Raw genomic sequence first — 14,730 nt, 5'->3', positions numbered from 1 at the left:
AGCATAGTATTATTTATTACAATGCAATTTATGATACTGACTACTTTGTGGTTTTCTATCTATGTGGGTATATACAGTAGGATTTTACTGTATTTACTTAAAATTAAAATTAAGCCCACTTGGATAAGTTTAAGACCAACTTCGCAATAGGTGAAGGCCTCTGATCACGTTGCAAAACCAAGAATAATCATGGGCAAGTGGTAAGAAGAAAGAGCATTAGTGTTGCTCTCAGAAGAGGTGAAGTTGACACTTAGCTGTGTCATTTTAAGCAAACCCCTTAATCTCCCTGAGTTTCCATTTCTCATGTAAAATTATATTGTATTATATTTATCCTGCCAACCTTGCGAACTAAGGGTCAAAATGACAAAGTGGCAAAGTAATAATACAAAAGATCCAGTCATTATTGAGACATCTTATCATCCCAAAAGAAACTCCCTATCTGACAGCTGTCATTCCCCATTCTCCCCTCCCCTCAGCCTCTGTGTAGTTTTGACTATTCAAGAACTTTCATATATTGTAAATGAAATCAGCACCCCTCGCTGGCTCGGTTGGAGTGTGGTCTGGTACACCAAAATGTTGCAGGTTCCATCCAAATCAGAGCACATACACAGGTTGTGGGTTCAATCTCCCATTATGGTGTGATCCTGAGGCAACCCACTGATGTTTCTCCCTTCCTCTCTCTCTTTAAAATCGATAAGCATTCTCGGGTAAGAATTACAAATATATATTAAATGCAATCATACAACATGAGATCTTTTGTGATCAGCTTCTTTCACTTAGCCGGTTTTCAAGGTGTAGTTATTGTTTTAAAATTAAACTGTAACTATAGAGACAGTTTAGAAATAAAGGTGGGAATCACCCATAATCTCATTCTAATGCACTCAATATTCATAATTTTCTTTCCTCTTCCCCGCTGTGCAGGTTCACTTTTACCTGATTGGAAAACAGGTAAAGGCTCCCCCAGTCCCCAACCGGTTGCCACGTAACCCCGGCATTCGGTTGGCTCCCCACTTCCCAAAGCGCAGCCTAGTTAACCGGGCTGCAAAGGAAGGAGCGGCCCCGCCCCTTCCCGCCGGCGCCTCGCTTGCGTCACTGCTTGAAGTCATAGACCCCCCTCCTTCCTTCTCAGTCGCGGTAGCTTTGACAGAGCGCGATGGCGGCGGCCGGGGCGGCAGGGTTACCGGCCACCGTGTCGGGAAAGCAAGAGTTTTACCAGCTTCTGAAGAACCTCATCAATCCAAGCTGTATGGTGCGGAGGCAGGCAGAGGAAATCTATGAAAATATCCCAGGTCTGTGTAAGACTACATTCCTCTTAGATGCTGTCAGAAATAGAAGAGCAGGTTATGAGGTGAGACAAATGGCTGCCGCACTGCTACGACGGCTTTTGTCCTCTGGGTTTGAGGAAGTCTATCCAAATCTGCCTTCTGACGTTCAGAGGGATGTCAAGATTGAACTGATACTGGCTGTGAAGTTAGAAACACATGCTAGTATGAGGAAAAAACTATGTGATATTTTTGCAGTGCTGGCCAGGAATTTGATAGATGAGGATGGCACTAACCACTGGCCAGAAGGTCTGAAGTTTCTTATTGATTCAATCTACTCTAAAAATGTGGTTCTGTGGGAAGTTGCACTTCACGTTTTCTGGCACTTTCCTGGGATTTTTGGGAACCAAGAGCGGCATGATTTGGATATCATCAAACGGTTGTTGGACCAGTGTATTCAAGATCAACAACATCCAGCAATCAGGACATTATCCGCTAGAGCTGCAGCTGCCTTTGTACTTGCCAATGAGAATAATATTGCTCTTTTCAAAGACTTTGCAGACTTGCTTCCTGGAATCTTACAGGCTGTGAATGACTCATGCTACCAGGATGACGATTCAGTGCTAGAATCCCTTGTTGAGATTGCAGATACTGTACCTAAATATCTGGGTCCTTATTTAGAAGAGACTCTCAAGTTGAGTCTAAAGTTGTGTGGAGACTCTAGACTTAGTAACCTGCAACGCCAACTGGCCCTTGAAGTAATAGTGACCTTGTCTGAAACTGCAACCCCAATGTTGAAAAAACATACAAATATTATTGCACAGGCAATTCCTCATATATTAGGAATGATGGTTGATCTACAAGATGATGAGGACTGGGTAAATGCTGATGAAATGGAAGAAGATGATTTTGACAGCAATGCCGTTGCTGCTGAGAGTGCACTAGACAGACTGGCTTGCGGGCTTGGTGGAAAACTTGTTTTACCAATCACTAAGGAGCATATTATGCAGATGCTGCAGAGCCCTGACTGGAAATACCGACATGCTGGATTAATGGCCCTATCTGCCATTGGAGAAGGATGCCATCAGCAAATGGAACCAATTCTAGATGAAACAGTTAACTCTGTTTTGCTTTTTCTTCAGGATCCTCATCCAAGGGTGAGGGCTGCTGCCTGTACTACACTTGGACAGATGGCTACAGATTTTGCACCTAACTTCCAAAAGAAATTCCATGAAACGGTGATTGTGGCTCTTTTGCGAACCATGGAAAATCAAGGTAATCAGCGTGTACAATCACATGCAGCTTCTGCACTTGTTATTTTTATTGAAGACTGCCCCAAGTCATTGCTAATTCTATATTTGGATAGTATGGTGAGAAATCTACATTCCATCTTGGTGATTAAACTTCAAGAGTTGATTCGGAATGGAACTAAGTTGGCCTTGGAACAGCTTGTGACAACCATAGCCTCAGTTGCAGATACAATAGAAGAAAAATTTGTTCCATATTATGATTTATTTATGCCATCACTAAAGCATATTGTTGAACTTGCTGTTCAAAAGGAACTCAAGCTTCTGAAAGGAAAAACTATTGAATGCATTAGCCATGTTGGTCTTGCTGTTGGGAAGGAAAAATTTATGCAAGATGCATCAAATGTGATGCAGCTATTGTTGAAGACACAATCAGATTTAAATAATGTGGAAGATGATGACCCCCAGACCTCTTACATGGTTTCAGCATGGGCTAGAATGTGTAAAATTCTTGGAAATGATTTTCAACAGTACCTCCCACTAGTTATTGAGCCTCTTATTAAGACTGCTTCGGCTAAACCTGATGTTGCTCTCTTAGACACACAAGATGTAGAGAATATGAGTGATGATGATGGCTGGCAATTTGTAAATCTTGGAGACCAGCAAAGTTTTGGAATTAAAACTTCAGGACTTGAAGCAAAAGCAACTGCTTGCCAAATGTTGGTTTACTATGCTAAGGAATTAAGGGAAGGACTTGTGGACTATACTGAACAAATTGTAAGGCTGATGGTTCCTTTACTGAAATTTTATTTCCATGACAATGTGAGAGTGGCAGCAGCTGAGTCCATGCCTTTTCTCCTGGAATGTGCAAGAATTCGTGGCCCAGAGTATCTTGCACAGATGTGGCAATTCATATGTGATCCCTTAATCAAGGCGATTGGAACTGAACCTGATACAGATGTACTCTCAGAGATAATGAGTTCTTTTGCAAAGTCCATTGAAATAATGGGAGATGGATGCCTTAATGATGAACCCTTGGAAGAACTGGGAGAAATATTGAAAGCAAAACTTGAAGGGCACTTTAAAAACCAAGAACTGAGACAAGTTAAAAGACAGGATGAAAACTATGATCAACAGGTTGAAATGTCCTTGCAAGATGAGGATGAATGTGATGTTTACATTCTGACCAAAGTATCAGATATTTTGCACTCATTATTTAGTACTTATAAAGAAAAGATTTTACCGTGGTTTGAACAGCTGCTTCCATTAATTGTGAATCTAATTTGTTCTAGTCGGCCATGGCCAGACAGACAGTGGGGATTGTGCATATTTGATGATATTATAGAGCACTGTAGTCCAACCTCATTTAAATATGTAGAATACTTTCGGTGGCCAATGCTACTAAATATGCGAGATAACAACCCTGAAGTCAGGCAAGCTGCTGCTTATGGCTTAGGTGTTATGGCACAGTTTGGTGGAGATGATTATCATTCTTTATGCTCAGAAGCTGTTCCACTGCTGGTGAAAGTTATTAAGTGTGCAAGTTCCAAAACTAAAAAAAATGTCATTGCTACAGAGAACTGTATCTCAGCAGTAGGCAAGATTTTGAGGTTTAAGCCCAGCTGTGTAAATGTAGATGAAGTTCTTCCATACTGGTTGTCATGGCTTCCACTGCAGGAGGATAAAGAGGAAGCTATTCAGACTTTGAGTTTTCTCTGTGACTTAATTGAAAGTAACCACCCAGTTGTACTTGGTCCAAATAATTCCAATCTTCCCAAAATAATCAGTATAATTGCAGAAGGAAAACTTAATGAGACTCTTAACTGTGAAGATCCTTGTGCCAAACGCCTAGCCAGTGTCGTGCGTCAGGTACAGACTTCTGAAGAATTGTGGTTGGAATGCATATCCCAATTAGATGATGAGCATCAGGAAGCCTTACAGGAGTTGCTGAATTTTGCTTGAAGCACTTTAATATCACTTGAATATCATCTACCTTAAAAGTAACTCCAAATATGTGTTGTGAATGGATTTCATTTAAATTGAGAGAACTGTTTTCTCTCTGCTAAGTAGTTTGTGTTTCTTCCACATGTTTCTCTAGGATTAGTCAGTGTTATAGCCTTCTGTTCACCTTGCATGTTTTATCCTGTAAACACAGATCTTGGTGATAACCTGTGCTTAGAATGTTTGTCTTAGAATGTTTGTCACCTTTCTCCCAGTTGTGCTAAATATATAAATTGTCACTATGTCTGAATTATTGACACTGGGCAAGCAATATACTTAGTGTCAAGATGTCATGCTGCCTATCACAAGACGCTAAGAGCTCACGAGTTAGGACAGGAACTTACAGGACAAACATCTTTGGAATTTTGGGTGAAGGATAGTTATAGGTTTATTCCTCCTTAGTAATATTCCTGGTTTTCATGGTAAAGGGAGGATACTGCAATTGGGAGAGTTTTGAGATACTGCAGTGGCTGTAGGCAGTTTTCTATATAATGTATATGAACTCCTTAATAATGCCTTCCTCAAAACTGGGTGAGACATATCCATGCTCTATTTCCCACAGTGTCTAGTGGAGAGTTATAAAAACTTTAGAATGTTCTTAGGCTCATCTGTAAGTTACTAAGTTATTCAGGTCTCTAGAAACCATGGTTATCGAAAAGGGTGTCCTGGTACATCTAACACTGGTACTGTCATGACATACTGTATAACACAGTGTTTGACAAATAGAAAGTAATGAATATTTGTGGGAGTCAGTCAGTGTTATTTGTTTGAGTAGAATATTGTCTTGTGTATGTATGCTATTTTTCTCCTGAAGAGTGGCTCAACAGGAACAGAAGCCCTGATTTTAAATGGGGCTTAAGTACATTTCCATTTTGAAGTTCTTAATAGATTCTATAGTAGTGCTAAGGAGTATTCTATTGTGAAAATAAAAGGGAAGCAAAATTAATTTTATTTTTAAACCTGGAAAAGAAAACAGCTTTGAGATCAGTCATTTAGCATTACATATGCCTTATAAGAAAACAGTTCTAGAAATCTAGGGTTAATTATATTAATTGGAACGTCAGTCTTTAATGTTAAGCTTTTGTAGGGTAGAAAAAGCTTTCTACTCAGCAAATCATTGATCCAAAGTTTAAAAATACATCTGTCATGATTTCTTGGCGCTATTGTGAGTACTGTGTATGTTAGCAAGTATTTAAGAACAAGTACAGGGGGGGCAGGGCAGGGAATATAAAACAGAAAACTGTACTTGAATAAGAATTAAATAAAAAAAATTTAAAAAAAAGAACAAGTACATGCTTAATAAATGGTAGCTATTATTACTGTTGTTTGCATTTCTGCTCTTCTTTTTTATGCTTTGGAATGCTTTTTATATTAGATTATCCAGTTTACCCCCTTCCAGTTCAGATAAGCAGGCTATCTAGGCCATTGTGGTTAGGGACATCAAAGTGAGATTTTAGATAGGCAATTCCTATCCATTCTGTACAATTATTTATTACTAATGTGGGGGGTGGGGGGAGGAAGAAAAGGACTTTAAGTACAGCATAGTCACAATTTTAAGTTTATTTAAGATAAATGAAAAAGTATAAATAAATAAATAAATGCAAAAATCCTACCACAAAATATTCATAGAAGTTTTCTCTGGTTAGTAGGATAAATGACCATTTTTCTTGAAACTCGTTTATCTCTATTATCTAATTTACCTACAATCAACATATTTCATTCATTTTTATATATATACATATATATATATATGAATGATTTTTTAAGTTCAAAGACCTTGTCACAATCATCTTTGTGTCCTCATGATCTACAACTAGGTTCCTTCAACTTAGTCATACTTCTTTATCTTAATATTCCTTAATTAAGAAGTTCTTGATCAAGATTTCTTGCTATTTCCTACACTCTTGTACATGAAGAATTAGAAAGTCTGCCCGTAACTAGGAATTAGGCCCCTGGAGAATTTTGAGGTATGACAGACCCAGATTTGAAAGTTGGCAAACTACTTTGTTAACTTAAACATCAGTTTCTTTATCTGTAAAATATGAATAATACTGAGCTGATAGGATTGTTGTGAGAATTAAGGGAGATAATGAGGGGTACGGGGTTCAATAAATGCATGCTAGCATCTGAGAGTCCTGAAATAGGACTGGTGGCTAAAGAGGAAAGGGGTTATTTGCTGTTGCAGTGTGAATCCACATTTTTGGGCTTTGTCAAAGGAAATGAGGGGTGGCCAGTCAGACATTTTTTGTTTGCCAGTTGCTTAAGTAATTACCTGCCTTTGTTTCTGTGAGCTGATGTACATCTATAGGCTCTGAGAAGAGAATGCTGTGTCTAGTAAAATGTAACTGTCTTTAATAAAAAACAGCTTCAAGAGTCAGAATATCCTGACCACTTAGTTATATAGCTTTTACTTTTAAAAAAGCATTATTTCTTATTCTAAATAGGAAGTATTATGTGCATCTTTCAAACAGAACATGAGAAAATAGTAATGTCTGCTTTAAGGAACCATTGGTTCCTTTCTGCCCATTTACTTTTAACCACCACATAAATTAATGGAATGATGGGTCCACTTTTTAGACATTATCTCAAACAAAAATATGTAGTGAGATTGGAAGGCCACACTAACAACTACTTAATAGCTAACGCTGTACAGCTTAGACTCGAAATATTTGAAAACTGTTTTTAGTCCAAAGGCTATATTCCTTTATTCTTAGCAAATCTCAAGAATGTGGAGATCTGTTCTTTCATTTCAATGAAAAACCAGAAGTTAGTTTCCAAAATAGGAATTGATGTTAAGAACTGGAGACAGGAGTTGCAGAAATTTGAGTTCTACAAACGATCTCCATTTCTCTTGCATATGGACATATGTTTCAGTTAGTCGAGTTCTTGAACTTCAAAATTCTCGTTTTATGTTAAAAACCCAGTTATCCCAAGGGGGAGGCTGTGTGCAAAGAAAATAAATAACAGTAGGAAAGGATTTACATTTTGTGGCTTCTTTTCATTAGCTATAAACAAAAGTTATCTAGCAGGCTCTGTCTGAGTTCATTTTAGTTTTTAGAGCTAGTACAGGTCTCTCGAAAAAGAAGTATCCTCAAGCGATTGCTTTCAAAAGCCCTTCGGCCTTTCAGAAGGTGCCGTGTAAAGCTGCGCAGGCGCCTTGCTTCCCTCTCCACTCCGCCCTTACAGTTGTCTACAAGCTGATGACATCATTGGTCCGCGCAACCTACCACGCTTTAGGACCTGTAGATAAGCCGAAGTCCCTGCTTTCGCGTAGCGGGGTGGGACGCGAAGGGGGCGGAGTTGTTGCAAGACGCATGCGCACAGTGGATGGCGACGAACCCCTTTTTCTTTGCTTCTTTCCACAGCTCTCTCCAGTCTGGGGGAGTGGGGACCTGAGTGCCCTCCCTCTTCTCTCTGCCCCTCCCCTTGCCTCCTCCCCTTACACCCCCCCCCCGCCCCACCCGCTGCCCAGCGGGGCTTCTAACTGACAGTTGTCGCCGGGCTGGGTCCGCGCGCCGCCTCCTCCTTGCCCGAGTGCCCCGAAGGTAGAGAGGGGCGGGAGGGGGTGTGAGGGAGCTGAGGAGGAGGAGGAGGAGGAGGAGGAGACCGAGCTTCCGCAGCCCAGCGCTGTGGCCTCCTCCCGGGAGGCGAGAGGAGACCCCCCCACCTTCCGTCTCGCCCCCTCCCAGTCCCTTAGCTGGCCAGGGAGGGGGTGGGGCGCCGAGGCCGCGGCGGCCAGGCCTGGCCTGGTGGGTGAAGAGCGGGCGGGGCGCGGAGGAGTGAGGCAAGCGAGGGCCGCGCGCCGCTGCCGGGGGGAGGGGAGAGGAGGGCACCTAGGCTCTCCTCTTCTCTCCCCCATCCCCCGCGCGCCATGTAACCCCGCCCCGCTAGTGGCGAGCTCAAGACCCCAGCACGCACAGAGTCGAGCCGGCTGCTGAGGAGAGCGAGGCCCGATGCGGCTGGGGCTGCCCGGTTCGGCTGAGCCCTGAAGAAGCGGCCCGCGCTCACGCGTCCCCCGGCGCCTCGAGGGGCCGCTCCACATCGCCCAACCTGGGCCTGCTGGGGGCGTGAGCGTGCCCTAGACGCTGGGGGAGATGAAGCCGGCCGGGGAGGAGGAGCGGCCGCCGCTGCTGGCCGAGGAAGAGGACGAGGAGGTGGTGGCAGTGGTGGCCCCGGCCTCAGGGCCGGCCGGAGGGAGGAGTGCCTCTTCGCTGAAAGATGTGGATGACCAGGAGGAGGAGGTGGCGATGGTGGTCGGGGGCGGTGGCTGTAAGGAGCAAGAACTAAATTACGAGCTGCAGCAGGGCTACCGCATCCTGGGAGAGTTCCTGCAGGAAAAGCACCGGGGCCTCGCCGCCCCCTTCTTGCAGCCCTTGGGGGGCGTTGCCAACGGGGAGGACGAGGCAGCCGAGGGGCCTCGCAGCGGGAGCCGGGGCAGTCGCTCCCTCCCGCTGCAGCCCGGGCAAGGCATGTGTCTGCTGAAGATGGAGGAGAAGTTCAGTAGCGGCCAGTATCGGGGCATCACCGAGTTCGTGGCGGACTTCAGGTCGATGCTGGAGATGTGCTACCGCCTGCGTGGTGTGGACCATTGGATGTCCAGACAGGGCCAGAAGCTGGAGATGATGCTGGAGCAGAAGTTGGCGCTTCTTTCTCGGTAAGTGAATCTAGTCCCAGGTGGGACTGACGGACTGACACAAACACGCCCTAGCACGTGTCCGAGGATGGGTTGGGCCTGAGGCCGGGGGGCGTCGCTGATAGGTGCTAAGTCGGTGCTGGAGAACCCTGGGAGGAGTAGCAGCGCAGGGCGGGGATCCTCAGGGGTGATGGGTTTGGGTGATCAAACCCAACACTCACAAGAAAAGAAGTTGAGAAGGAAGCCGAGGCCAGAGCCTAGGAGCAGGTAAAATTTGTAGATATAAAGTGAAATCATGCCCGTTGGAAGACTAATAGTGGTAGGCAGAGGAAAAGTTATTAGTAGGATGGAAGTTGGACCTGCATCTTTTAGACAGTTTGGGCATGAGATATCGTTAGGAAAATAATTTTAGCTCATGTAAAAAGGCGGTTGTTTCAGACCATTAAAGATAATAGTATCGTTTTTCTACCCACGTCGGCTATCAGACATTTATGGGGTTATTAAGTGGTTAATGATTACTTTGGTTTATTCCCGATCTTTTTTGTTTCATTTGAGGAGACTGAATTTTTGCAACAAGAGTGGGTGCATCAATGCAAAACTGTTAATACGTTTAGATATTTGTGTTTATTCTACCAGAAATTATAAGCAGTTCAGGTGGCACTGTGCTAGTGGTGTGCTTTATCCATATATTCACAGTCGGCTATTTTTCTTTATAAGAGGAAATAATGGAAGCTACAAAAATAAGGACAATAACTTATAATAGTTATGTAATTTATACAAGCCAAATTAATATCTCAAGTGGCAATTTTTTCTAAATAGAAAAATAATTGTTGTTGGAAATAATTGAATAATAGTGTGACTTTTTTTAATAGCTGAAGTGAACTTGAACAAGTCGCTTTACCTTTTTGGCGTTCGTTCTGTCATCTGTAAAAGGGGGATAATAATTTACCTACCTCTTGGGGTTGCTGTAGGATAAATGAGTTAAATATTAAGTATGTGGTGCCCGTCCCATAGCAGGCCCAATGTGTTAACCATTATAGTAGCAGTTGAATAAAAGGAATATTTTCCCCATATCTGAAACTGGGCATTGTACTAGAGTTTTTATGGAATAGCTCCTGAAAAGTTGTGTTAATTTCTTGGCCCTTGATTTATTTTTGTGATTTAAAAATAATCTGTCACTGGCTTCTCTATGTTGTTTTCAACCGCAATGACTTCTTTCATTAAAAACAGTGGTTAACAGTCATTACCTGTTAAATAGAGGGAAGCTCTATTTAAACTAAGGAAACTCTTGAATCCCCTCACAAAGTAACAGAATAATTATTATTGGTAACAGAATTGGTAACAGAATAATAAATTAATAATAATTTACCAATAATAAATTATTGGTAACAGAATCATAATTATTGATAACAGAATAATTATTTACAAATTTGCTTTGTAAATTACTTTTAATATATTTTTTAGTATACTTGGGTATTGTATTTGTTACCCTTGACTCCACAGTGCTTTGTACAATAGCTATGACCAACATAAAAAACAGTCCATACATGTGTTATTATTTTAAGTAGTAGAATATACTCCAAATCGATGTCACAGGATTTTAAACCTGGAAGGAACCATAGATTTCATTTAATCCAAGCATCCATTTTACAGATACAGAAACAGAATTTAGAGGCATGAGAATGGCTGTTTGAAAGTGCTAAGAAGTAGCATATAGGTTTGAATGAACTGTAGGTATTTTCAAAGCATGGTGTGTGTAATAAATAATTTTTTTAGTCTCACTAAAGATCAGGGAGACTGTCTCTTTTGCATAAAGGTAAATTTCTAAATGGTTAGAATCCCCATGGCTAATGTTCATTCCAGTATGATTTAGTAGAATCCACAGTTACAAATTAAACTTTGCAACATTCTGTTGTTTATAAACATATTTCTGATATTATTAGCTCAAGAGAAATAAAATTATTATTATTATTATTTTAAATTTTAGAGAGAGAGGAAGGGAGGGGGAAAGAGAGGGAGAGAAACATCAGTGTGAGAGAGAAACATCAATCGGCTGCCTTCCTTATGCACCTCAACTGGGGACTGAACCTGCAGCTTAGGCATGTGCTGTGATGGGTAACCTTTCTGTTTCAAGGACTGTGCCCAACCAACTGAGCCATACTAGCCAGGTAGAGATAAAATGATTTTATTTTAGGAACAAAAAGTAATATGATGGTCTCAAACAGATGAAGTTTTGAGTCCCTTACTTGTTTGATATATGTAAACATTTTGTAAATAATAGGTTTGCCAGATCATACTTCTTGATAATAGGAAATCATTTCTTTTTATGTACTAGCCTAAAATCTGAGAAAAAGCATCAGTTGCAACTCTTCGGTATGCAATTAGAATACATAGATGTTTCGGAGCAATAGTGTATAGACTGTTTATATGAATATGATTTTCAGCATAACTTATTCAGATACCTTATTTTATAAATAAGTTGTATGTGATATTTTAGTAATAAACACAATCACTTAGATATTATTATTTAAGACTTCTTTTGTCTTCTGATATTATTAGATATTGAGTTAACTCTTTCTTTTGAAAGATTTAATTTAATTTATTTTTTTGACAGAAGGGAAGGGAGGGAGAAAGGGAGAGAAACATCAGTGTGTGGTTGCCTCTTGCGTGCCCCCTACTGGGAACCTGGCCTGCAACCCAGGCATGTGCCCTGACTGGGAATCCAACCAGTGACCCTTTGGTTCGTAGGTCAGCACTCAGTCCACTGAGCCACACCATCCAAGACTAACTCTTATTGTCAAATTAAAGTAAGGAGAACTTTACATCTGCTCCACGTAGTAGTGAGCCTTTTAGTGAGCACAAAACGAGGTACATTTTGAACCTTGGTAGAAAAGATGCGATATTATAGAGAGCCCAGTGGCATTAGTACTTTGGATTCATTGTATTACTTGAATCTCAATTTCTTTATTTGTGCTATGTGAGTGTTAAGCTAGTTTAGTTGGTTATATATGAGAGTATCTGCCAGTGCTAGACATTCAAGTCCCTGAGATAAAAAGGTAAGTTCTCAGCTCTTAGTGAATTATAGTCAAGTAGGGAAACATACTTAAAAAAAAGATAATGGTTCTATAATGGACATATAAACAAAGTACAGGAGAACTTAAGAGGAAGGAGCCCTCTTAAGGAAGAGGAGGAGAGGAGCCCCCTTAAGGAAGGGGAGGAGAGAAGCCTGCAAATGGCAATTGAGAGGAGGAGAGTGAAGGAGTAACTGTAGTAGTTACAAGGTATCATAGTTTACACTTGAACTGGTTCTTGAAGTTGAATATTACTATTGGGTTTTTTTTTGAGGGTTTAAAATGGGTATTCAAGAATGCTGAACTGAAGTGAACTCAATGCATGAAACAGTATAGTGTTTCTGAAAACTACAGGTACTTCTGTATGGCTACAGTATGGTCTCCAGAGTAGTCTACACCCCAGGAGATATGCAGGATGATTGATTAGGGTGAGGAAAGAAAATAATGCAACATAGGTATAGTCTAATTTTATTTTATCATTTTTAAACTTTTTTATTTTTGCTTTGCTTTTTGTGATAGTTTTAATAGCACTGTGTGTATAGTTTATAAGTATAATCATGTATTAATAATGCATAATATGTTAATGTATTATTTGTAATATAATTAGGACTGAGACAGACAACATATCTAGTCTCAGGAAAGTGATATTTTAGAAGCAATCTCATTTATTTGAAACAGCTGAAAGAAATATCAATTAACATTAGAACTAGGGAGAAAACCTAACTGGAAAGGAGTAGAGAATACTTGATAAGTGCAGAGTTATGAACAATGCTTTAGAAACTGTCAGATAGTAATAAGAACTTTTGCTTCTGGCAAATTTTAAGTGATGATGTTTTTGAAAGCTTTTATAGAAGAAGAAGCATCACCAATCACCCCAAAAAGCTGAACCTAAAATTTTAACTTTGGCCATTTAAAATGTTTTGGTAAGACTGAAGCTTGAATATATTATACATTTGTTAAAAAAATTTTTCATTTCTGAATTAAATTAATTTGGCTGAAAAGGCTTTATTGTAGAGTATTAGGGGAGTACAAAGGAGTTAAAACTACGAGGGGAGAGGAGAGAGCTGGGATTGAAAAATAGTTCATTAGATTTTATTGTAGAGGTTAAAATTTTGGAGGGTGGGTAGAATAGGTGACATTGAGGAGTTCATTAAACAATTATTTGAACTATGATAAGTAAAGCTCTGTAGATATTATAATAAACATAGCATTATTCCTTACATTAAGATGGTAAGTAAACAGAAACAATTAAACATGTGGAGTCAGAAAAGTACACAGTATTTCAGAGTAATAGTTTATACCCAATGATGAGAGTGTAGGACGATAAGGGACTGTAGTGACAGTAAGTCTAGAAAGGTAGGATGAGACTAATTATGAAGATTCATGATTGCTTCCTAAGGAATTTAAAATGTAGGTAGTGTAGATTCATCACAAGTTTTAACTAAGGGTGTGACATGATTTTACTAATATTTTGAGGTTTGAAAGCTGAAATAGAAGGAGAGAGAATGAAGAAAGGAAAACAAAAGGCTATTGAGTCAATTCCATTAAAAGATAATAATCAGAAAGAAAAAAAGAGTTGATGAAGATACAAAAGAGGTATATTCAGCCGGTAAAGTGGCAAAGTGGCAAGCTATTGGACGTGGGATATGAAGGAAATGATGATAAACCAAAATGAATTCGATCCCAGGTGATGGTGATACTGAGGGATCAGAAGAGGGGGCATTTATTTGAAGATAACTGAGAATTATTGGAAGCTCAGGAAAGTGAGTAGGGCTAGATTAGAGATGTTTAATTAGGAATTAACCTGCAGAAGAGTGATGGTTGAGAAAATGGTAGTGAAAAAGATTGCCCAGGACAGTCTAGAAAAATACGAGGGGACTAAAAGCAGAACTTTGTGTGAGGATTGAGTGTCTTCACTGGAAAGATGAAAGTTTAGAAGAATATAATTAGCCCTGACTGATGTGGCTTGGTTGGTTGGGGGTCCTCCGAAAAAGTGAAAGGTTGCAGATTCAATTCCTGGGCAACGTACATGCCTGGGTTGCTATTGGGTCCCTAGTCGGGTCACGTAGGAGAGGCAGCTGATCAGTGTTTCTCTTCCTCTCTTTCTCCCTTCCCCTTTCTCTAAAAAAATTAAGTCTTTTTGAAAAGGAATATGATTGAAGTGTGTATAATGTAATAAAAGCTGAAATGGTGCCCTGGCTGGTGTAGCTCAGTGGATTGAGCGAGGACCTGCGAACCAGATGATTGCGGGTGGATTCCTAGTCAGGGCACATGCCTGGGTTGCAGGCCAGTTCCCAGCAGGGGATGCATGAGAGGCAACCATACATTGATATTTCTCTCCCTCCTTCCATTCTCCTCTAAAGATAAATAAATAAAATCTCTTTTAAAAAAAGCTGAAATGGTTATTAAGAACAGACAGTTAATACAGTTGAAAGAAATTTATTCTGGAATAAGTAAAAGGTATTATTTTTAGTAAACTTACATACTTTGTTGTTTTAGGAGGTTTTGTTTCATTT

The 14,730-nt window shown here is 40.4% G+C and overlaps 2 protein-coding genes across 6 annotated transcripts in view; both read left to right on the top strand.

The window, feature by feature from the left end:
* The first annotated feature begins 1,127 nt into the window (after positions 1–1,127).
* RANBP6 (RAN binding protein 6) lies at positions 1,128–6,866 on the top strand. Of its 2 annotated transcripts, none has more exons than XM_037036345.1 (2): positions 1,128–5,712; positions 5,800–6,866. In XM_037036345.1, the coding sequence occupies exon 1, from the start codon at positions 1,154–1,156 to the stop codon at positions 4,469–4,471; it is 3,318 nt and encodes a 1,105-aa protein (XP_036892240.1). In that variant the 5' UTR covers positions 1,128–1,153; the 3' UTR covers positions 4,472–5,712; positions 5,800–6,866. The 2 variants fall into 2 exon arrangements, with proteins under 2 accessions (XP_036892240.1, XP_036892241.1); XM_037036346.1 differs by lacking the exon at positions 5,800–6,866 and having other exon boundaries at positions 1,128–1,289; positions 2,405–2,855.
* Positions 6,867–7,551: 685 nt separating this feature from the next.
* BRD10 (bromodomain containing 10) overlaps positions 7,552–14,730 on the top strand; it is a 140,627-nt gene continuing 133,448 nt past the window's right edge. For all 4 annotated transcript variants that reach the window (XM_037036344.1, XM_037036343.1, XM_037036342.1 and 1 more), the window contains exon 1: positions 7,552–9,164. In XM_037036344.1, the coding sequence (XP_036892239.1) occupies positions 8,605–9,164 (560 nt within the window). In that variant the 5' untranslated portion in view covers positions 7,552–8,604. The remainder of the gene's footprint in view (positions 9,165–14,730) is intronic.

Source organism: Sturnira hondurensis, unplaced genomic scaffold (genome assembly GCF_014824575.4).
Source record: "Sturnira hondurensis isolate 20B ecotype Veracruz unplaced genomic scaffold, ASM1482457v3 Scaffold0022824, whole genome shotgun sequence".
Taxonomy (NCBI): Eukaryota; Metazoa; Chordata; class Mammalia; order Chiroptera; family Phyllostomidae; genus Sturnira; species Sturnira hondurensis.
The sequence above is the reverse complement of the archived record's forward strand: the minus strand, read 5'-3'. Positions and strand labels throughout refer to the sequence as shown.